The sequence below is a fragment of the Melanostigma gelatinosum genome (genome assembly GCF_949748355.1).
Source record: "Melanostigma gelatinosum genome assembly, chromosome: 1".
NCBI classification, from domain to species: domain Eukaryota; kingdom Metazoa; phylum Chordata; class Actinopteri; order Perciformes; family Zoarcidae; genus Melanostigma; species Melanostigma gelatinosum.
Window position 1 is genome coordinate 11,443,953 of NC_136634.1, and position 24,789 is coordinate 11,468,741.

Sequence of the window (24,789 nt, forward strand, 5' to 3'; positions counted from 1 at the left end):
CAAGCCCTCGGTGATGTCTTACAGACGAGAGGAGGCTCCATAAAGCGCAGGGTGCCTTGCTAACTGCACATAAGTTTGCATGCACCCCATAACAAGGTGAAGTGCAATTAATTGTGACTCAGCTGCTAACACGACACAAACGTTGACACTATGGAGTGTGGTAAGTAGTCAGAGCCAAAGGTAGGTGGGTAGGTAGGTAATGCATCATAACCATAATTAAATAAGACACGTATGCACGCCTGGCATTGCTGGAGCATGCCATGGTCCAAGATATCAACCCGAAGGCCCCTGGTAAACTGTATTATGGACCCCTAACTAATCAGTACCAACATTGTCTACCCCTTCTTGCCATGCTTTGAAACTAGCTTTCTGTGATAAGTTGATATAAAAAAAACCTAACTGTACATTTCTAATAGCCCAGGTTGTGTGTCAAATGCCAAGCCTGGCATGTGAATAATTAAAGGGGTAATCCCAAAATGTAGTCTTGAAACTGAAGCCTCAGTGGTTGCAATGTCCTGACTTTTTTGTCCCCACTAGCATAAGTCACATCCCTAAAACACTGGGTTCAATTTCCATATCAAGCATCTTTCGTTAGACCCCTCTTCCCTGGTGAAAGTCCAAATTAAATAAAATGGCCAACATTGCACTGCACATACAGTGAAATACTGCTTAAAACTGCCTTCATGATCAAAATACCTTTAATTGAGATTTTGTTGCAGTGACATTTGGCTGATGTCACTCAGGCTGCATCATTTAGAGGAAGAGTTATCAAAATCACATTCATGATAAGTTGTTGAGTTTAACATCAAAACATGAATCCTTCGTTATGCTCCCCATCCTCCTTTGTGACAGTTTGCTGTAATGGCGTTTTATTGAGCCTTGTTTGTGAATTCATCATCAGGATGTAAATAGAGGAAACCAGGCATCAATACCACTGTTCTCTTTTTTTTGCTCTTCTCAGCATGGATGTGCTGTGAAGCACATGGTATTATAGATACAGATATTTGTGTTGCTGTTTGTTTTTAATATTAAACACCAAAGATTTCCTAGAAGGCAGTATTGGTACTGAGTTGAATTAGATTGATCAGTTTTCCATAATTCGACACATCACAACTCGTACTGTGATCTGGAATTGGCCCTAAACTGGACCTTGCCCCAGTGGAATTTCCTATGGGTAGTTCCCATTTAAAGGCAACTGTCCAGTGGTGGCTGGTCAATAGAGGGCCATGGGGCATGGCCCCACCATGAGCCACACAAAAAAGGAAAAAATAAATAAAAAAATTATAATAATCATAAATTACACAAATTGTCAATATTTGTGTTTTTGAACTATGGAATGTACCCAGTAATGTGTGTAAAATATGATATCTGCTCAAAATATATGCTTTTCCTGCTCGTCCTCTCAGCCTGTGTGCTCGTCTGCTCGTGCTCTCTGTCTGTGTGCACGACACTCTGAGAACGCGCAGCTTGGGGGGCCTGATCGTTTTGGCCCAAAAGAGACGGGTCTATGAGGCAGTTTAGCCAATTGCTGATTCAAGATATAAATGAGTGACATACAATTTAGCCAATCAGCGCCCTCAAATAGATTCAGCGTGGGGCCAGAACGATCTGACCCATAGCTGCGCGTTCTCGTCAGGAGAAGTCTCTACAGGCGCCAGCGCGAGCACTCCTCCTCCAAGACCCGTTTGAGAGGAGAACTTTGGCAGAGATTCTGCAGCCAAAGAGCTGATATCAGATCAGCCTGACCTCACAATCAGACAGCAGACTCGCGGGAAAGGGAAGCAGTACATGCGGAGCTTCTGTACTGTACACCAGACAGGTTTGGCTAGCTGGATGATGTCATGCTAATAATTTATTTAGCTTTTTAAAACAACGGGGACGGATCCAGCACGGACAGTTACGGGCGTGAGGGATGAGGAGGTAAGGAAACATGAGAACACCAGGACACACATAGAACTCTGTCAAGCTACATATTAGACAAAGTGAACATCTTTTCTTCTACATAGCTGTCCTCAGTCTCATCTGCTTAACTTGGTCATGGAGGCATCAACATGTAATAGAGGTGTTAAATTAACAGTGAAAACTCATCATAGCTTAATTTAACATCAGTATTCATAATTACACTTCATGTTTACTTCTCCTGATCTTTACCTCCTACAACAAGGTCCATAGGGACATCTCAATAAATAAACATGTTATATTATATTATATTATATTATATTATATAAGTGTTATTTACTGATTGTTTTCGTGTTGGAATACATGTTAAATTTTAACTGCCAAGTAATAATGCGTGTTTGATACTTACATTGTTTTTGCATTAAATCATACTGGGATGTTTGCTGAAATTGATAGGATGGCCCTACCTAGAACATTTTCCACCAGCCGCCACTGCAACTGTCACTTTAAATGTTCAGCTGTGATTTACCAGTTGCATTTGGGGAGGAGGGGCAGGTTTTTAGCTTTCGTGTCGCTGGATCCTTGACCTTAGAACTTAGTCTCTGATTTGGGACAGAGCACGGCCTCTTGAGAAGGAATTCGTTTTTGATGTCCTGTAAGACAGCGGTGAGGGATAATAACTACTGATTGGCCTACACAGCCTTCGTTTTCTTCCCGATAGGCAGGCTGTGCAGTGGTGACACCAATTCCTGCACTTTGGTATAAGATTAAAGGAGAAAGAAAGCTTCGGTAACTGTAACCTTAACAGGAGCAATTATGGAACATGATTTAACAGCCCTGTGGAGTATCAATGGCCATATATACGCTTTCATTTGTTAGATTAAAGGGAGAAGCGAGCACACTGAATGGTGGCACATTGCATACGTTCAGTTTATTCTCGAATAAATCTGGATTTAAAAAAAGGCTATGCATTACAATCTTATTTCAACGAGGGCTTTCTCAGTCACAGCTTTGACTGGCACATCTAATCGTTAAATTGAGGCTGTTGGCAAACAGAGGTGATGGTGCACATGAAAATAATGTCTTGGGTTATTAAACCAAGGTGTTTAATGTTGTGCTGCAAAATGTATTAGGTCATTAACATCTGCTAAATCATTTCAGGGTCTGCAAGGCTTTCTGAAAACGTGTTGCACTCAAAAATATCCTTTACTTTTAAACAAGAATTCCTGTTTATCATATCCATCCAGACAGACAGAGGCCCCATTGAGTGTTATGAACCATGGACAAACCGCATTTTATGAAGAATCAGAGATTTTTGTGTGTGATGAGATCAAATTTGAACAGCAGCGAGTAGAACAAATAGCTGCCATTATATCCAAACATAAATCATCGTACTGAAAGTAAAGTGCAAATTGCACTGGAATATATTTAATGGTCCAGATAGCTATAACTGATTTCAAGGCTATCTGATTCTGCACACTCGTACGGAAAGATATGAAATTCTGACATGAAAACGCTAATTAATTTGACATTGCACATAAGTACTCTGTGTTCAGATAGTCATATAACAGATTCAAAGTTCACATACTTATCTTTAGACTGTTTTTCTGGAGTAACCTGTGCTCTCTCATGTTACAGTTCGTTCTATTCTGACATTATAAAATAGTTTTTTTTGAAAATGAGAAGGGTCACCTGCAATAATTCACAACTAGTTAGTAGTATAGCTGTATGTCTGTCTGTTTACACAAGGGCAACTTCAATTTAGATCTAAGGGGGACACCATTCGATTTTCTATTAAAAAACAAATGCTCAAGATGTTTAAAGTTGTTTTGGTGCAGACAAAATAAATTGTATTGTAGTTCAGTAAAATTAGAAAAGAATTAAGTCTCATTCATCGTAAAATAGTTGAATCATTGTTAATTCACATACTTCTGAGGAATGTTTTCTCTATGAATGGAACACAAAGGCTTCTTATGAGTGATTTAAAGCATGGCTGGATCACTTCCTCCCACACATACACTCATTCATGATTCATCCACTGTGTATCCTCCTTGTGTGATTACATATTAGCTTTTTTTAAACTTAAAGTCAGACCCAATGAATTCATATACCTGTCAACAAGAATTCATATTTTACCATCTGTTGCCCCAGTGATTTGGCAAACTTGTTCAAAATGAATCACTCCTAATCAAATGTTGCTTCATCTGACCCATCAGATAATTTCTGTTTTATTATCGCACTTACTGTATGACTGTGTGTGCTCTACTTCCTGAGAAAGATCAGAGCCACACGCAACGTGTCTGTTAATTATTGATGAGGAGTTTCACGGACACACTCTTTTCCCTCAGTATGTTTTACAGGACAGCATTTGACTGCTGGGTTTAGGAGGACGCACAATGAGTAAGCCAATTTCTCTGCTTTTCCTTGAATTAAGTTTTGTTTTGCAGTTGTGAACTGGTATTGTTGTGCACCGTTCTTCACAAGACAAGCCACAAGGACTCTGGAGTTATTTTAAGTTCTGTTTTGTTTATCTCACAGAGTAAACAGTGATTGTGTTTTTCAGCGGAAACAGACGGTGTCAAGCTTGAAAATGTAACCCACGCCCATGGAAATGGCTTGGACAACCAGGGTTTTGAAATAGAGGTATATGTCACATTATCATTTTTAAAGTAAAATGCACAACATGAACTTTTAAAAAAATTAATGAAATGCCTTTGTTCTTCTAGGAGGACATCAATACTGATGCTAGCAACGTCAAAAGGCAGACTAAAAAGGGATTGAGCTCATACTTAAGGTGTGTCAGTTCAAGTGACTTTTTGTGAAGTAATACTTGTTTAATTTGGGGTGCAATTATCACAGCAGGTGCACAGCATTAAGCCGCTGCCATGTTGATCATGATTATATTATATATGAATGAACAGTGCTTAATATACATCCAACAGAAAATCTGTTCAGCAGTTTTCTGTGCGATTGTAAACTTTGTTAAAATTTGATGGAATTCAATACAAACGTTGGCAAATATATATTACCGGTACTTGATGTTGAATCTATAATTATGTGAAGGATTTTTTTGTCCTGTACTTTCAGCCTTGTTTCCAAGCCGATTAATGTCACAGAGGATTACATCAAGGCTCACTCACAAACCTTCAAACTCTTTCTGCTGGGCACACTTGGAGCAGGTAACATACATAGTCTGTTAATTTGTGTTCAAAATGTAGAATCAGTGAATATAGACCTTGTTTTTTTTTTCGATTAAATGCTCTTTTCTGTCCTGTAGGTTATGTGGCATACTTTATTGCGGCCTGTGTTTTGGATTTCCAGAGGGCCATCGCTCTTGTAGTCCTCACCAGTTTGGCCGTTGTTGCTAAATCATATGAACTTCTGAAGGAGTACAAAGGAGAGAGCATCACTCAGTGTTTCAAACCCGCAGTCCGATTCTTTAAATCTAACTTCAAATGGTTCAAATGGTGAGTGAATGTCTTGTTTTCCATTAACGATAAGGGGCTAAACATTGTGCGATCTGTTGATGAAGTGAAGGTGTGTTTTATCGTCTTTTCAGGCTGTTCATTTTAGCAGCTGTGGCCCTGCTTGTTCTGTGGCTCGTCTTAGACACAAGCCAGCGTCCCGAGAAGCTGATCTCGTTTGGAGGTGTGTGCATGTTTGTCCTGCTTGTGTTCCTCTTGTCAGCACACAGGACGGCGGTGAGTTTTGCATGGGGTCACTGACTCTACTAAAAGATGAATAATCACTGTGATGACAGCAATGGAAACATGCTCGGGCATTGTCTCTCAAGTTATCTCTCGTCTGTTTTAATGAGGCTTTGGATATCATTTGGCCTTGTTCCTCTATCATCTTAAGGTTTAGCAGAAGTGCTTCCTTGTGATAACATAAGGCGTTATGGAGACTCCCAATACACTAACTACTTACATAGAGTAACTTATAATCACACTATAATGCATTATAAAGCATTTAATATATCAGAATTATAAAACATCATGATCCTTGCAAAAAATGATAAGTCATTATAATACCCTCCGATCCTTAAAAATGTGACCAACAATTAGGATACTTGACCTTACTAGTCATTATACAGTTCTTGTTAATGTGTTATGATTATTGTTATGAAGCATTATGAATAGTAATGAATGCTTTAAATTAGATTGTACAGTGCTATAAACAGGTTATAACACATTGTATGATGCATTATAGACATTAGCGTCGTAGAAAGACTTTCCTAATCTTTTATAGGTATCATGGAGGCCTGTGTTTTGGGGTCTCGGATTGCAGTTCTGTGTCGGCATTTTTGTTATACGGACACAGCCTGGACTCGTAGCATTCGAATGGCTTGGAAACCAAGTGAAGGTATTGGATTTTTCCCGATCTAAAATAAATATCGAACGCTGTTATAATAAAGGAAACTAAAAGAAATGTACATATATCGGGCTAAGAATATGCAGTTTAGCAGGTGTAACCTTACATTTTGTATCAACAAATAGTTAGGCATGTGTCTGACCTATTATAGATCGCTTCACAGTTATGAATGTTAATATAATATGTGAATGACACCAGCTAACAGGAAGTAAACATGAACCGTTGAATAATAGGATACACACTGATGATTATTACACAAGCTCCACTTTCAAATCATTAGCACACACAACATGAACAGTCATTTCTACATTCAATCTTTTTTTTCATTATGAGCGTAGATTGCAAATACCATCCATTTTATATTAATACCAAAATAATCAGGAATTTACATTCATATATATGTTATCAAGGAGTAGCATTACAATACAATTTCTAAACAGTCACATCATATGTGATGCTGAAGCTCTTGGTTTGCACAATCTACTTTGCTTGTATGGCACACTATTTCTTATCTACCGGGGCACAATATCCTTTAACCTCTCCTGAGTGGATCATACATGCTTATCTTTAGAGCTTCTTTATTATGTTGTTCACCCTTATTCTTGGGTCTACAGGCATGTGCAGACTATATGGTCTTTAGTTCCATGACTTCCTATCGTAAAATCTGAATTAATAAGTAATTGCATCATTAAAGAGTAAAGAAACAATCATTTGAAATACTGTAACCCATGTTTCCCCATGTCTTATGATTACAGATATTCCTTGACTATACCAAAGAAGGATCACGTTTTGTTTTTGGGGACCTGATCGACAACATTTTTGCCTTTCAAGTAAGTGGATGACATTTTAGTCTTTCTTGAATATTCCATCCATCCATCCATTTTCCTCCGCTTATCCGGGGTCGGGTCGCGGTGGCAGCAGGCCAAGCAGGCTGACCCAGACTTCCCTCTCCCCGGCAACATGTTCCAGCTCATTCTGGGGGATCCCGAGGCGTTCCCAGGCCAGCTGGGAGATGTAGTCCCTCCAGCGTGTTCTGGGTCTTCCCCGGGGTCTCTTCCCAGTTGGACGTGCCTGGAAAACCTCCAGTGGGAGGCGTCCAGGAGGCATCCTAATTAGATGCCCGAACCACCTCAGCGTTCTTGAACATTGAACGTGTTCAACTTTAGTTTTCTTCATGTCATGTTATTTCTCCTTCAGGCGTTGCCCATTGTTGTGTTCTTCAGCAGCGTGATGTCAATCCTTTACTTTCTGGGGATAATGCAGTGGCTCATTCTGAAGGTAAAGGAAGTTTAAACTGCCTCATAGGCTCCCTCTAGATCTGGGTGAATATAGCTTACACCTGCAGTGGCATACTATGACCAATATCCATGTGTTTTTGTCCACGCAGATCGCATGGTGCATGCAGATAACGATGGGAACCTCTTCCACAGAGACCTTGAGCGTGGCAGGCAATATATTTGTTGGGCAGGTCTGAGCAAGACATGATGCAACACTATCTTTGATACGAGTCTGACTCTGAATACATTTTGCTTTGACTTTGATTTCATGAGCTAGACTACCTGTGTACTTTACTTTTATGGTTATATAAAAACTGCAGTAAAATATCATACAGTTCCTCTGCTTGTTTACTTTTGCTCCACGTTGTCTGTGTATCAGACTGAAGCTCCGCTGCTGATCCGCCCTTATTTGAGCAAGATGACCAAATCTGAGATCCATGCTGTTATGACTGGTGGATTTGCCACAATTGCAGGCAGCGTCATGGGAGCATTCATCTCATTTGGGGTAAGATAAGGTTGTTTTTATACCACCACATATTACATAACATAGCCCACAAATAATGATGATTAAATATATCCATATAGGACATTTCATACACAAAGATTATTTCAAGAAGAGAAAAATTCAAAGTAAATGTTGGATGTAAATACTTTCTAAAGCAGGTTTCAGTTTTCTTTTAAAAGTTACGAATGAACATTCTTAAATCTAGAGGGAGACTGCTCCAGAGGAGCTGTATACATACTGTGCATTTTATACCTGGGCCTTCTGTGCTGTCCTACTGAGCTACGGTTATTTGTTTCTATTGGTGTAATAATACACGTATTCGTATTAACCCGTTTGGTACGAGGCTTACGAACCGAACAACACGTTTGAATAATACTAGTGCATTTGGAAAATGCAGAAGCTTAAATTGTGGGAAATATAATATTTTCGGTGGACTGCGCTCACGTAACAGACAACGGGATGTGTGACCTTTTGAACCCGGAACAATACCAAAAAACAGCTGAGGCCCGGCGTGTGTTCAGAGAGGCGAAGCTCACTGGTGGCCTTGGCGAATGAACACCGGCTGTTTTGTTTTTATTTGCAGTTTTACCATTTCAACAACAATCATGCAGACTATCAAATACTGTATCTGTTGATTATTGCAGTAACTCCACCATGGCCTGCATTAAAACACATTTCTTTGTGTTTTGCAGATTGATGCATCTTCCTTGATATCAGCCTCTGTAATGGCTGCTCCTTGTGCCTTGGCCATCTCCAAACTTTCTTACCCAGAGACAGAGGAGAGTGCCTTCAAGGATGAGAAGAATATCAAAGTGGCTACTGGGTGTGTATATATGTCCATTCATATCTTCCTTTCTCCTATCGATTTTTGTGTAAATTCATTCATTTGTTTACTCCTTAGAGATGAACAGAACATCTTGGAGGCTGCTAGCAGTGGAGCGTCTGCTTCAATAGCGCTTGTTGCTAACATTGCTGCAAATTTGATCGCCTTTCTTGCCATCCTCGGGTTCATAAATGCAGCGTTGAGTTGGTTTGGCGGGATGGTGGGATATCCTTTAATCACATTTCAGGTACATTTTAGCAAAAGGCTGATAACCTTAGTGTGACCATTTTTACAATGTGCAATACGCTTTTGGATTTTTTCAAATTGTATTTGTTGATTTTTCAAAATTCTGGGGGGTTATCCAAAAATGTGCAGGTGGTCAAAAGATAAGAACTGACAATCCAAATCAAAAACAAAAATGAGTAATCAATGAATAATATACGTTTTGATGATGGATTTTCTAATTAATGCTGATAATTTAACGAATTATTTGGACATACGTGTATTTCTTTATTTACACATTTCACAGATTTTGCTTGCTTGTACTGTAAATTCAACAAGAGTCTAACAATATCCAAATAACCTTATGCCTCTCTGTGCTCACAGATAATTTGCTCTTACATATTCATGCCCGTGGCCTTTATGATGGGAGTGCCTTATGAGGAGAGTTTCATTGTGGCTGAGCTAATCGGCACCAAGCTCTTCCTCAACGAGTTTGTGGCGTATGAGAAACTATCTGTACTGAAGGACAACAGACTCAAAGGACTTGATGAAATTATTGGAGGAGAAAGACAATGGATATCTGTGAGTAAATGTTCTTAATTGGAGTGCTGCGGTGTTACAGGTATAAATTCATGAGCACTGGACAAAAAAAAGAATGAGATTTTACACAATGCAAAACAACATTACGTGATTCGTTTTTTTCTTTTTTCAGATCCGATCAGAAATAATCTCCACTTATGCTCTTTGTGGGTTTGCCAACTTGAGCTCACTGGGTATCATGATTGGAGGCTTATGTGAGTATTTCATCAGTCCATCGTCATGTTTTTTTGTCCTGCCACAGGATACTCTCTCAGTAATGATTCATCTTTTCTCAAAGCCTCTATATGCCCATCCAGAAGAGGCGATGTCTCATCTATGGTGTTGAGAGCTATGATCACTGCCACTTGTGTTTCTCTCATCAATGCTTGCATTGCAGGTGAGAACTTTTGAATTTAAACTGGCAGTGCAGTCCTGTTGTAATGTAACCGAGTAACCTTTTTTCCAATTTATTTCTTAGGGATCCTCTTCGTTCCTCCACTTGACTGTGTGGAGCTGTTCAATGCATCTGCTTTCAATGCTACAGATGTAAATATACAAACTTGCTGCAAAGACCTCTTTCAAAGGTAAGCATGCACATTTTATAGTGGCGGGATATAAATGTGAGGGTAACATCAGTGACACACAGTGTTCATCTTACATGTGCAGTATATCTCTCTGTGATATGGGGCTATTTGGACTTGCCTCTCAAATATTTTTATTTTGCAGCGCCGTAAACAACGGGACCATCTCATTTGAAGGGTGGTGGAGCGCAGTAGCAAACGCCACTTTGTATTTCTCCAATTGTTGTCAGTGCTGTGGTCTTTCTGATGTGGCAGTTTGTATTTAGTGTGTTTCCGTGTTTGTATATTTGTGTAACAGTTGATGTAAAAATGTAAAGTCGATATGCATATCTTTTAAAGATGAATGTATCTTTTTTAATGTATTATGTGGTAAATTAATTCAGATATTGGCTTTTATTTAAAGCCATGGATTAAAAGGACACCCCTTCAGAAATAGAGATCCGGAAATATCCAGGCGTCAACAGTTTGATGAAATTAAACATTTGACAATTATACACACAGTCATACTTTTCGAAAAAATGAAAAACCTGAAATGAAAATGTGATCTATGGTTGAACACAAATGTTTTAGATATTTATTTAAAAAAAAAGAAAAACGTGATGTGACATAATATGCACACACATGCATTCCTCTCTCTTAATCACTCATTCATTTACTCACTCACACATATCCACTCACATGTTTTTGTTCGCACTACTTCCAATATTCATCCATTGACTTTATGTACACCTGAACACAACACAGCATCACACCACACCTTAACATGACAGTATTTTCATTAGCTGGTCAATATTTCAACCTCTTTTAGAATTGTTCTATCATAAACAGTCATGCAAGTTCAGGGATGTAAATATAAGGTCAGCTGAAGTTTAAGAGCGGAAGATTTTGAAGACTCTCATTGATCATCAACCAATAACCCATAACAGGAATTCATAGAGATTTCTTGTCGGCTCTTTGCTATTTATAAAAGGCAAATGACTCCTGTTTGAAATGAACAATGAATACCTGTGCAATCAATAAATAAATACTTTCCATTCTGATTTGTATTTTGCTGACTAACTGTACACGAGCAAAGCTCACTTTCTTTTTCTTTTCCTTTTTCTTGTTCAGTGGAAGGTGATTGTCAGTTTTTGTAAAACAGATTTCATTCAGGGAGCCTTACTTGGTGATAACAGGCTGCTAACAGTCCTGAGCCTGCACTTTTGGTTATTTTATTCTGTGTGCTTTTATCCCACAGTCCATCGGTCAGATAATGTACTGTGTGGAACTCATTCAGCAGCTTTCATACTTGAGTATTGCATGTCGATGAGCATGAGCGTACCTTTGTTAAAGAGTTAACTGGTACGCCCTGTATACTGCACATTGCTTTGCATTTACCAACATATATTCTGAAATACTATGAGAGGACCTATTAAAAACACAGACACAACAGACACAAAGTACTTAAAAACTACTAAAAAATAATGCCAAAAACAAAGTGCACACAAATATCTTTGACCTAAAAATGGTGCTGTAATTCCACAGCATGAGCTCAACTTTGCTGCTTAAAGAAATGCGTAGGCATTTCTAATACAAGCCATACATAATGTCTCTGTAATTAACTCCTACTCGCATGCTGTACATCACAGATGAACATGCAACGTTTAATATGGAACTCCCTCTGTGGCTGTGGTTTTATTCTCCACAGCTATTTAAATCAAACCAGGAAAATGTTCAACTCTTCATTGAAAGAAAAGAGCTTCAATGCAAATTTCCCAGTGTGAAGTGCGGTTGATTTTGAGTTTACAGATAGTTCTTGGAGAGTTGTTTCTCTACTCATAGAGCTGATCCGAGTAAAAAAAATTAAAAACACGGCTTTTGCTGGATGTCTTTTTACTGTAATTGTAATGGCGACTGAGAAATTCACAGTAATTCTTTGTAATAAGTCAGGTCAACAAACTTTTGCTTTTCTTTTAATCTTACTCTTCAAGTCCTTGCTGGTTTTGGTAACTGGAAAGAAACAGGTAATACTAAACCATTACAAGCAGTAAAATCTTGCTTGTCATAGAAGAGCCGCTTCTTCCTACCTCATTTCAAGGACATCAACAGTTTCTGCAGGCTGGGGTTTGTCGCCTAATTTATTGTACTCTGTCTCCTGATTTCTTCTCGTCACCTTTGGGCTAGAATTAGCCTTTCTAGACATCTGCGGACTGTGTTCTTTTCGCTGCAGCTGGGGGCTGTTGGAGCCCAACTTGCGGTTCAGAAGGGGGCTTCTGGAGCCCTTCATCTTGGTGGATTGCTGCAGACTATCCATAGTTTTAAGTGAGCGCAGGCCAAGAAGTCCACAGTAGTAGTTGCACTGATGGTGTGTCGGGAACTGTTCTAACACTTCGGGAGAGGCGTGCTCTGTTAGTCCTTGGTATCTGAAATACAGGCGTTAACTTTTTATTTCAGACAAACAATAACATTTGCATTTCCTGGTTTAGATACATACCCTTTTGACTTGGTCACAACTCTGACATTTGTAATCTTCGTTTCAACTCCTGAAAAAAAAAAAGAATCCCAGAAGATTTTCAATATTATCATTCTCAGAAATAGATAATTGATTGTGCTAGTTATGACCTTTGATGAGTGTCTTACCCTCGAGCCGAGTGACCAGCAAATTGCCATGCGTCCACTGATGGATCCAGTGCTGGAAAGTGCAGCATTTTTGCTCCACCTCAGAAGCGTTTAGTGTAATCAGCCTGCCTTTAGGATCCATCATACAGTAGTTGAGGAAGACACCCTCAAAATAAGCCTCCACCGTAGCGTATGGCACAGAGTTCGCAGGCCGGTACATCAGATACTGAGCAATTACTCTGTGGGCAACACAAACAAATAGGGGGTCGATCACAAGGCAGTGTTGCAGATGTTGATATAGGAATCAGAGCTACTGTATAAAAAGCAAGGCACTTACTCGAGTGAAAAGCCAAAGTTCTCAGTAACTCTTGCTTCAGCCGCAAAGATTTTACAGTATTCACGTATCATGTTTTGGACTTTGCATTCCTGGCAACGAAAACAATTTAATAAAGCAGATCACTGTACTGCAATCATGATCACTAGGAAATCAGTGGGAGCAATTTACTAAAGATTCTTGGACACTAAATCCACCACTCACTTGCTTGGTTGTCTGTAGATTTCTCTCTGTGAGGTTGCTCTCCTGTGTGGTCCCGTAGGCGATGGGGCTTTGAACTTTGATGATGCAGGCGCTTCCAGAGTCAAAAATGGGATCCAGGCCGTAAATGACCTTCACTCTGCTGGCTTTGTGAGTGCAGCCCTCCCCGATGTGCACCGTCTCGGTCATGATGCGGCCAAAGTACTTTTCAGCCCAGCTGCCACAGTCGGCCAAGCCTCTGTTGAACAGCAGCGGGGTCATCTCAATCTCCTCTCCAACTAAGGGAAAACAAGACCCGCATTTACACGAACATTGTAAACTCACAGGAAATGTAAAAGAAAAAAAGCCGATATGTTCCAACGAAAGAAAGCTACCGTATCCTTCCAAATCCTCTTTTAGTAGTATCTCAGACAGAACTGTGAGACAGAAAACAGGAAGACTCATGAAGCATTAATTACATATAACATTTAGAGCTCACACTTGATTTCTCAAGGCATATACTCACTGTCTACGCTGAGCAGGAAGTCAGTGGTATCAGTCCCATATTCATTACTGATCGAACAGCCATATACTCCACAGTCGTGGCTGGATGCCAGAACAACAGCCAGTGCGACTTGGCTTTCATCTCCTCCACTTGAGGACAACAAAGATGAAAACGCAATCATAAAACACGCCAAGTTGAGTTGTACAGAACGTCAAAGGACAACTTTAACCCACAAGGTGTCACTGTGAGACAGATGGCCACGCTGTGAGGCGGCATTCTGCTGACACAGCAGCCAACAGCACACATATAGACTTTTAATGCCCCCTGGAGATGGGAAAGAGATTGTGTCAGGTTACAGTTGCTGTGTCTAGCCAGAGATTCACCTCTCTGTGTCATAGCTGTGGGGCTCACAGTCACATGAGGTGGACGTCTCTGCAGTGAGAATATGAGAATGACAGAAGGCCATGGGATGCACGCTGAGGCCCAAATAAATCCTGCTCATCCTTGTTGCGTTATTGTTTTAGATTTGGAACCTGTCCATTTTTACCAGTCATGTCAGCTGGAAATCCTCAAAACAATAGCAGCGGAAAAAAAGGTGACAAGAAATACAACAAATTGAACACAATGTGACATTGCTGTTGATTTGTGTTGCTGGTGGTTAGAGTAGGGTTTACACTGTGCGACAAGAAGGTCGGTTTTACCTTCTCTTCAGCTCTACTATTTCCTCCTCATCTCTGTACCACTTAATGGTGGAGTCACTGAGCACGTTGAAGAACTGGCACCACATCTTCAGGTGTCCGGAGGCATCTGGGAACGGCTCTCCCCTGATCTTACGGATGACTTGTGGAGCTGGTGGTGGATGACAGAGAGGGTGCCAAAGTAAATATATACTGTCCTGGAGAGGGGAGGCTTTCTAATGTTTCCACTTCCTCGCGCACTGGTGGACTAGTAAGACTAACGTGTTGACAAACGAAATATTTCACACAACCCTTTGTATTATGATATTGTGATATTTTGTGAAAACTACACAAAAGAGTCAAATACACTGTAGACACAGCTGATCACCTGTGATTCTACACAGAGTATTGAGCCATACTATATTATGTTGTGCCAACAAGTTCATACGCATTTTATTGGAAAACACGCACAAAATTCAAACTGAAGGATTGCTTCTTTACCTTTCAAAGGGTTTAGCTTCTTTTCAGCTGGTTTCTCATCTTGTTTGGCACTGACAGGCTCTTCTGTGGGAGTCTGCTCCACGGATTTTGGCACCTCCAAGGTGGCCTTTCGGCGGCTCAGCAGCGGAGAGCGCCTTTCCATTGGTGGGGTATTTTGTCCTGTTGGAGTTTGCAGTAATGCTGCTCTGCGAGCCTGGCTGGGTGACATGTAAGGGGTCTCTTTCTTGCCCTGGGTTTCCAGCGCACTAACTACAGCTCCCTCTCCATCTTCTTTAGTTTTGGGGATGAAGATTTTGCGACGAGCTCCGGAGGCCAACTCTTCAGGCGTGGCAGAGCGAATGAGTGACAGACTGTCTCTGCGCTTCAGACGGGGACTGTTCTCACAGGAGAGGGATGATGTTGGTGTTGAGCCTCCACTTAGATCTTCGTCTGCTTTGTCAATCTGACGGTCACCCACAGTGATTACTTCAGAGTCTGGAGCAGCTTTGGACATGAATTTACGGAGAGTGGCTGGACTCAGAGATGGATGTGCCGGAGGTTTAGAGCAGAGTCTTTCTGCCGATATGTTTCTTTGAAGGTCCTCAACAGACACAGAATTCTCTATTTTGGCCTCTTTAAGGGGTTTTGTCTTCAAGACTTCAGGGACAATGTTATCTTCTATTGAATTACTGAATGATGGCACATTGTCACCAACTTTTGGTATTAGAGCTTCATATAGCATCGAGGGAGTGTTTTCGTTGATACTCTTTTCTGCTGTTTCTTCTCGGTTCTGTTTTCTACTTTGAGTTATTTCCGGCACAGCCCTTTGCGTGGCAGCTGAAGTTTCTGTTTCTGTCCACTCACTTTGTGTGGCCAGTCCAGAATCACTTTCATGACAAGTGACAGAGATCGGTGGCACCACAAACAAAGGCACTGGTGGGGTTTCTAAAGGCTGCTGTGTATCTGAAACATGGGTGTTTACATGCACTTCATCCTCCTCGTCATCAGTGCACGAAATGTTTATAACAGGACTTGATGCTAAGTCCATCTGAGGGAGCCGCTCACTACTTATCACACGTGGCTGCTCTCGCTCTAACTTTTTACTCTCGTCATCGAATCGGACAACTTCCTTTACACTCTCTGTGAGTGAGAGGTTGGTATCATTCTGGATACTTTTCTGTGTGGGCAGCAAGCTTGTAGAATCAGCCAGGCTGTGGCCTTGGATTATTACTTGAGACACACTAGTTGCATCATGTTGTTGCAAAGTAGCAGGCTCTGATTCTTGCTTGTTTAGTCCCAAACTAGTTAGTGGTAGAGTGCAATCTTTGAGCTGTGGCTCCATTATTTCAATTTTTGGGATTATAAAATGCTCATTCGGTTTAACACCTGCCACAGTTGGTTTAATATCTGGGGTGTCATCAATAGCAGATATTTGGATTCGTGGGATATTCACTGAGGGCTGACCCTGCTGTCTCTCACTGCTCTCTTGATGTGCAACATTGTTGTTTTCCTCCAAAACATACACATTACACATCTTGTTTTGTGTTACCGAGAGGCTCTTTGATTCAACCAACTGTTCTTCCACTGCATTTCTCTTTTCTGTCTCCACTTCAAACTGTAAACTTTCATTTCTTCCTTCAGCGCTCTCACCTTCTACAATGACTTGCTCTTGGGTTTTAAGATTGTTACCTGAGTTTACTTCTACATCTACAGCAGAAATCAATACCTCTTTCAGTTTGCTTCCCTCTTCACTGCTTCTAAAACCTTTGTTTGAACTCTGTACTGCATTGACATTGTGGACTTCAGTGCTTTCCTCTCCTATAGAAGACGTGCAGTCTTGCAGCATTTTTAGGTCACCCTTCTCTAAACTCTCCGGGGCTGCAGTGGGCGGAAACCCGACATTCATTTCCTGAATCAGTGAAGTACATTCGGCCTGTTCCTTTACATCATCTCTCTCTACATCGTATGCTGCCACAGCAGGCAGAGACGAAGGAACATGATGTGCTGTTTCAGATTGACATGGCCCTATTCTCTTTTCCAGTGAACATGTTGTTAATTCAGCAATCTCAGATCTGCTTATTTTTGAGCACGGTTGTCTGTTTGAATTCACTTCAGCTTTCTCTTCCTCACATAGCTTATTCAAAGAGCTGCCCTCCTCCGTGTCAGGTTCACCTCCTTTGCCCATCTTATCAACACTCATCTTTTCTTCTCGTGAAGTTTTATCGAATGCCCCTCCAAGGCTGTGACTGTTTGTCACCGAGATACGATTGTGAGGGAAAGTCCAGCTTTCTTCCAAACTCGTGAGGGTGGATGTGGAGGAGCATTCCTCTTTCAAGTGGTCTTGGGTCTGTGGCAGAACAGATATTTCTTCCCTGGGTGAAGACTTATCTCTTGCAGCCTGGTGATTAGGCTGTGGTGAAACTACCAGGCAAGCTGGCGTTTGCTGGTGTGTGGGATCCTCTTTGGTAACTGATACTATCTGAGGATCTTTCTCTTCAGCCTGATGAGAGAAGTAAAGAAATAAAGCATTTTAGTACTTCAGTGCATTTGCAGAAGTGTTGTTTTTTTCACACAAAAAATACATGAAACACACATGCCTTACTTCTGTTGTACTTCTCATGCATGTAAAATAAAAGAATCCATTTTACATGCATGAGAAGTCATTCTAACAGTATGATTTGTTAGTGACCACGCGACCTACTGGAAAAAAACACGCTGGCATGTTGAGGAGTTTTTTAAGAAGCTTGTTGGAACAAATCTACTGCAGTGACCTTTAACACCGTGCCACGTTTAGACTGAGACACATTTTGCTACCATAAATCAACAGAAGCATAAACAGCGACAGATTCTGAAAAACATGCATTGTGTTATGTGTTACCTTCCCCGACATAGAGGAAGAGCACTGTAATCAGCCTGTTCATAAAGTTGATCAATAGTTGATCATAAAAATATGCGGAACAACGTCAGTAACTCAAGATATCTTTGGGTTTTATGACCCATCAGCTTATTTCAGGAACTTCTTTATGTCATGTCATGTGCAAGGTAGCTGAAACCAAGTGTTTACACCTGCAAGGTTCCAATTCAATATTTAAATTTGTGAACAAAGTGGGATTGGCTTAAATTGTCTGAATTTAGCCACGGTCACACTTGATCTTAACTTTTATGTCTATGACTAATCTTCATTTGAAAGTGCTTGTGTGCTCTGCCTCTTATGCTGAAGCACCGACAGGGAAATTCCTACATTCTTGACACAGATGTTAACTCAAAGAACCTTTTGGGCAGTGAATGAATGATCGCTTGTCTCTCGACAAAAGACGAATCATAACATGAATGATTCACCTAAATCTGAAACTAAACTAAACTAAACTAAAATTATAATATAATTTATAATAAAAGATTTACAGGTAAAGCTTCAAGCTACATATCAAAGTGTTCGGTTTTTCCCCCTCATTGTCCCTGTTGTTGCTGTTCACACGATTAAGATGAATGCAGAAGAGTAATGAAGCCACATGCTGCCTCGTGACAACATGTTTGGCCAGCAGTGACTACTGAGAAAAAAAGAAGTTGCTGCTTTCGATGGAAGGGAACTGGTGTCACATTCTAAAAATGAAGCTGTGGCTGGCACTACACTTACAGTGTAAATACCGGTAGATGTCACACACACACGTGACAAAACACTGTTCAGGTAAATCGTTTGACTTCCTCGAACATAGTCATTCATGAGGGCGCAGAGTTTACAACCAACATAGCAACGGTAAAGTTGACGTTCCACATTATGGACAAACAATTGCTTTGCAGGCTGATCATGTTTAAACACACACATCAGTTCCCCTTTTCACTTGGCATCGAGCACCAGAAAACTGGATGTTAATGGCAAATGCAGAATTAATTACATCCACTTGACTGTGTTATGGCTTCTCATGCAAAATTCATGGAACAGAACATTTCACAAACTCAGAATACATTTACATACATAATATATGTAATACAAATTCCTATTTTGATTAAAATAACCACATAAACTTTCAGAAATGATTGTAATTCAACAAATTTTTCCCAACTTCCTTCTTATTAAGCATATAGACACATTACAAATGATGCTGAATAAATAACTAAAACATTTAAGTGAGTGTACAACTAAACAAATCTGGCTAGATTGGATTTTTGAGAATACTTGCATGCTTGTATGTTTTGGCAATTACTTCAGTGGATTTAAATATATTATGGCCAAATATGTAACATGCTTTTCATAAACTATGTCTAAGCTAGTATAAACTGAATAAACTAGTGTCACTCTGGCATCAATAGAGGTGAATTTGTCTTATTTAAAAATAATTTCAGCTGCAATCTGAGAATTTTAATGTTGAATCTTTTTGTTTAAACTTTGCGTCCTCGATGAAAATACATGTTCACATATTTGAACCATTAAAAATAGAGTTATCACTTCAAAGAAAGTCACAACACAAATCCATATTAAACAGCTAAGATTGTCACAGTCACATGACCAAACTGAGCTATATAAGTGCAACGCCAAACAAGGCAAAAATGATAAGTGGCCAAGTATCCCTACCAGCTTTCTTACTGTATGGGCATGTACTGTACAGCATATTAATCACAGCATGGTCGTCCTAATTCCCTACACATGACGGGCTTGTAACAATTCTCCACGCTGAACGCTGAGATGACAGAGGTACTGCCTTCCTCTTACTGCTCTAGATGAGGAAGAGGTTTATTTAAAGATAAAGGGAGGGAGGGAGTGAGGAATGTGCCCAATGTGACGAGGCCCTGCTTTCATGCAGAGGCCTGCCGCTCTACTCCCACAGAACGCACAGCCGTCTGACCTGCAAAGCCTGTTTGTAACTTGAGAACCACTTCTGACATTCAGGTTTCATCATGATCTCTGACGCACTGGTGTCCCACTCATTGCAGCCAGCATCTGAGATATTCCCCATCCTATCTTACAGCGTGTCGATCCACAACATCCCCCACCCCCACACATATGTAGCGCAAGCTGCTCGGGTTCTTATGGTTCCTTATTTCTCCCACACTATCTAGCTTGATGCGCTTGAGTGATATTGAGGCAGTTAAACCACAGACTCACATGTTTTAAAGCGGCTGTATTGGCTGACTGTCCCACACCATGAATACAACATCAAACTATGAGTTGCCGTATCTACCACATTTCATTGCAACCAGCATCAGCTCAAAGCCTAAACTGTGTCATAGTTGACATAGTTCAGGCTTTGGCCCTGAAGTAGCTCATCTTGTATTGTCTTTTCACACAAATGCAGCCTATTTATAACTCTTAAGTGGCAGCCAGCTGCCCTTGAAGACCATACATACCTCAGCGAGGACTTCTTGACCTGGACTGCCGCTCTCTTGCCCCACAGACACCCCCATGGCCTCCACAGCAGCATCAGCCACATTGACGCTCTGCGCTGTGGACACCTCTACGCTCTCAGGCAACAATTTATGAGCTGGTGGCTGGTCTGTGTGTAGAACCATGTCTTCATTGTTAAGTTCATGTGGCTTCTGTGACTGTTCCGTATCCACAGTCTGTGAAGTTTCTTTCGGTCTATCTATTTCCACAGCCACAATGTCTTCTGTAAGAGGCTTGCAGACTTGATTTTGCTCTGTTTGCAGCCGAAATGATGGTGGCGTTGTGGCATGCGAGTGGTCAAACTCTCTCTCCTTGTTCTCCATGTGATCATGAGAGTCTTTCTTGCTCTTACCAAAGAAGAAGTCTTTGACTGTGTGCAGCACCGAGGAGATGGAAGCCTGAATGTTGTGATGGTCAAGATCCTTATGAGCCTTGCTGTGATGTTTGACTTCTGAACTATGTTTCCTGAACGGTACTGTAGGCGACGTCTTCGACAGCCTTTCCCTTTCTTTCTCCCTCTCTACAGCCAATTCTTCTTCTCTCCTTTTCTTTCTCTCATACTCTTCTTCTAAGGCTTTTTCTTGTTCTTCCCTCACTTTTTGCATCCTCTCTTGCTCTCTCTCTTTCTCTTTACTGACACTTACAATAGGTATATCCATCTCTCTAGGGTTCTCCCCTTGAGATGAACTCTGTTGCTCCTCAGCACCCCGGGACTGGAGAGTCTCTGCCATAAATTCTACCAAACCCATTCCTCCATCGTAACAGTTTTCACCTCCATTTCCCATCACATTGCTTCTGCTGCTGCGTCTGCTGCTGTTGTTAACCCCGTCATCTACTCCATTCGTGATCTTTATCTTGTTTTTGGTCAAGGTGTCCTCAAATGGAGGTATCTCATCCAGGTCTTTGGATGTCACAGAGGCTGTTTCCTTGACTTCAGAGCTAACACCATTAGGTTCTGCAGCAGCTCCCAGTTGCTCCTCAGCCTCAGCCTGGACCAATGGCCTCTCCTCCTGTAGCGGGACGCGTCGCTTCCTTTGAGGATGTTCTTTGTTTTCTTTATCCCCCTTCTTGGTGTGTTCCTCCAGATCTTTCTTCTTCTTGTTTGCTTTCTGCTTCAGCTTGGCGAAGAACCTCTGGTGGATCTGGAACTCGTTCATGGTGCCGACCTCCAAAACTCCCGAGCAGGAGACAATACCTTTACTATTGCTGGCTGAAACCTGATAGATGGCTGCATCATCCAATGTGCAGCTGAAAACAGAAACACTTATTAACCTCATATCACGCTATCAGCGTTACAATTCCCAACAAAAAGCTGCATTTCGAATAATTTGATGTAATAGATTACTATTTTTGCAAGGTTGTGATACATACTTGTAAATATGGAGGGTGTGGATTTTATCATTTCGATGAATTTCATATTTTGGGAGTCCGCAATAGCGATCCAGTTCCATATCATCTTTATACCATTTCAGTTCTGGAGCTGGGTAACCTAAAAGAAAGACATCGATAGACTATAATTAACTGATTGTTAACTGATTGTTAACTGGTTATAAATGTTTATCTATGCATATCTGTTACACAGGGACCAGGGTCAGTTTGGTTTGCACTAAATATCATTTTGTTTTGGAAGTTGTACAGTAAAAACAAATTACAGTATAGAAGCTTTGGCATGAATGTGTTTTTAGGCAGTTGCATCATGTTTGTGAAGTGACAGCTGCTGAGCCCACCCATCCAATCTGCCTGGAGTTAAAAACACAACATCCTGAAAAACCAACTTGAATATGATATGGTCTGTTGAGTTTAAGGATGTGTTCAGGAAGATTAAAGCAGTTCCCTTCACAGTGAAATCGTTTCTTTGTTTTGAGATTAGTCACATCCTGTCACTGTGCATCATAAACAATATGAAAGGTTTCAGTCCCTCCAACAGACAAAAAGCTGAGACATGCAAATGAACAAACCTACCTGATACCATACAGGTGAACTTCACGTTACATTTTTCTGACACTGCCTTTGATTTCAACGTGGTGTCAAAGGATGGCTGTATGTCCTCAGTCAGCTGAGCCATGACGCTGCACAACGTGCTCCTGGAAGCAAACACTGATACATTACAGAATGTATTGCTTTCAAATCGTAGACAGATTCACACTTTAGTATCATATCAGTGACCTCATACCTCTGCGCAGTACATTCCAAGAACTTGCTTAATTAAGAAACAAGGATGTTAATGGAGATTTCGGGTATGACGAGATTGTGAAAGAGTGACACAGAGACTTGTGAGGTATCAAGCAAAACAAAGTTGTCAATCCAACACTAAAACCGATGTTCATCACTAAAAACTGAACGCAACACTGGACATTTACATTACAGTTCAAACGTGTGTAGGTTTCATTCTTGGGGTAAATCAGTTTTTGAGGTTAAGATGTTAGTTGGGAGGAATGTTTTAAAAGTGTGGATTACCTCGTTGGCCTGTAGTGAGAATACCTTGAATAGCTATTCGGAGAGGAGGCAAATGAAGGGACGTCAATGATTAAGTTCTGCATATATATAAAGATAACCCAATTACATGAAATACCTTCATAACTGCCCTCCTCTTTGACAAAAGGAGCACTTCCTTGTTCTTATGGTGTGTAGATTGAAGACAGAAACATGCATAATTGATGTGATAAAAGTGATTTTTGACCCACAATGTGATGTGCTGAACAATGTGGAAAAAAAATAATCTTTGGTTTGATTATTTTTTATCATTCACTCTTTCCCCAAACCCAGATGTTTTTTCTTTACCACCATGCAATATAGATAAATAAATAAAACACAAATCTGCTTCACGAGAAACATCCCCTGCATATACAGTACATGGACTATGTGAGGCTGTCTACCTGTTTTCTGGCCTAACACTGGAGAGGTAAGGATTGCGGCTTTCTGTGCGGCCATTGGAAGAGCTGCCCTCCTCTTCACCGAAGCTGCTTGTCCTCCCATTGCCAGAGAGAGAGCGAGTCATTGGCCTTCTGGAAGTCATATTCCACTGAAGCAATTCACAAAAAATGCAAAATTTGTGGTAAATGTATCACCAACAGTATGAAACGACTCCTTGTTCACGTCCACAATTCGTCAAGGCTTAAATATAACGGTGTTATCCATGTAAAAGCCCCTGCAGAAAAAAAAGAAAAGAAACACTTTAGAATAGTAAAAGAACATGTTGGAAGTTAATGAAATAAAGTGAAGATACACTCTGGATCATTTGCTCATATAAAAATCCAACACACAGTTCAGTCTCAATGCTTGTCCTTTCTAACCAAGCAAAGTACTTTGCATTGGAGCAAGTTATAAATAGGATCCGCTATCAGATTGTGGAAGGGCTGTTAGCGGTCAAACATGAACCAAAGACGTGTTATTGACTTGTACGTGTTTGGAATATAATTCAGGCGTTTCTTGATCACCTTAAAACTAGTAACATTTTCCAACTTACCATTGAGATGTTGTCAGTGTTGCTTTGGAGCCACAGTCTGTGAAGAAAATCTCTGTAACTGCCTATCATAGACACGCATGTGTTGCCAGAAGGGGCCTATTTATAGAAGCCCCACAAATAGGTGCAAGATACATACGATTTTCCAAAACGAGACCGAAGAAAGAAGTCCAAAAACCAAACTAAATTGAAAGAAAAAGCTAACCATTTCAACCGGAACATATTAATAAAAATAAGTTTCTCGATGATCATATAAATGTCACTGCTTGGTTTTGATCTGTCTTAACAAGTTGGAAAAAGGGTGTCCCATCTTTGAGATACTGTAGTGGAGTGGATTTGGACTTGCAAAACATGTCTGTGTCTTTAGCTGATGACAACCAATAGTCTAAGTGCTATGCTTTGCTCAAGAGTTGCTTAGGGACAGCCCCCCCCCTCACTTTGTATTGCAACACATGGTGACAACATAGAGATCCACTTGCTGCTGACGTTTCAGATCAATTTTAGGATTTTCCTGGTTCAATTAAGGTTTAATAAAATAATAATAAAATACAATCTAGTTTAAACAACAACAAAAATAACCTAGAAATCAGGCAAATATCATAATTTAGAAATAACGTTTTGTAAACAGGCCAGATATATTGCGACAGGGATACTAAGAAATAATATAACTATTAATTTGTATTGCACATCCAATGTTTCTGTATTAAAATACACTTGCCACTTTTTTTTAACGTACTGTTATTTGTTTATTTCTGTACCATATTTTATTGTAAATTTTAATATTTTTCTATTTTTAAATGATGTCTCGATTATTGCTCAGTGTTCATTGTTTGTTGTTATGCACCATTCACCAAGTCAAATGTATGTATGTGTAACGTACTTGGCAATAAACGGTTCTAATTCTGAGTCTGATAT

General features: G+C 40.4%; 2 protein-coding genes across 3 annotated transcripts; one reads left to right on the top strand and one right to left on the bottom strand.

Annotated features, from left to right (window-relative positions):
- Nucleotides 1-150: 150 nt before the first annotated feature.
- slc28a1 (solute carrier family 28 member 1) lies at nt 151-10,523 on the top strand (the record flags this gene model as incomplete). Its single annotated transcript, XM_079277797.1, has 18 exons — nt 151-160; nt 4,463-4,542; nt 4,626-4,693; nt 4,987-5,078; nt 5,177-5,366; nt 5,459-5,600; nt 6,148-6,261; nt 7,026-7,100; nt 7,468-7,548; nt 7,658-7,738; nt 7,927-8,052; nt 8,745-8,875; nt 8,954-9,122; nt 9,482-9,679; nt 9,810-9,891; nt 9,975-10,073; nt 10,155-10,260; nt 10,403-10,523. The coding sequence occupies 18 exons, from the start codon at nt 151-153 to the stop codon at nt 10,521-10,523; spliced, it is 1,965 nt and encodes a 654-aa protein (XP_079133923.1).
- A 296-nt stretch (nt 10,524-10,819) lies between these two features.
- On the bottom strand, nt 10,820-23,993 carry alpk3a (alpha-kinase 3a). Of its 2 annotated transcripts, XM_079269655.1 has the most exons (15): nt 23,878-23,993; nt 23,288-23,559; nt 22,869-22,901; nt 22,374-22,495; nt 21,783-21,900; nt 20,375-21,659; nt 15,053-17,531; nt 14,576-14,723; nt 13,896-14,023; nt 13,765-13,806; nt 13,394-13,668; nt 13,193-13,281; nt 12,877-13,094; nt 12,731-12,779; nt 10,820-12,659 (listed from the first exon to the last, which is right to left on the bottom strand). In XM_079269655.1, exons 2-15 carry the CDS (start codon nt 23,425-23,427, stop codon nt 12,320-12,322), a joined length of 5,466 nt encoding a protein of 1,821 aa, XP_079125781.1. In that variant the 5' UTR covers nt 23,428-23,559; nt 23,878-23,993; the 3' UTR covers nt 10,820-12,319. The 2 variants fall into 2 exon arrangements, with proteins under 2 accessions (XP_079125781.1, XP_079125782.1); XM_079269656.1 differs by lacking the exon at nt 22,869-22,901.
- Nucleotides 23,994-24,789: the final 796 nt, after the last annotated feature.

What these genes read in the sequence shown, in the direction of transcription:
- alpk3a (XM_079269655.1), bottom strand. Translation starts at nt 23,427, where the DNA reads ATGACTTCCAGAAGGCCAATGACTCGCTCTCTCTCTGGCAATGGGAGG. An exon ending in ATCTACAGACAACCAAGCAA is followed by an intron (nt 13,282 to 13,393) that starts GTGAGTGGTGGA and finishes TTTCGTTGCCAG; the next exon opens with GAATGCAAAGTCCAAAACAT. An exon ending in GCTGGTCACTCGGCTCGAGG is followed by an intron (nt 12,780 to 12,876) that starts GTAAGACACTCA and finishes TTTTTTTTTCAG; the next exon opens with GAGTTGAAACGAAGATTACA.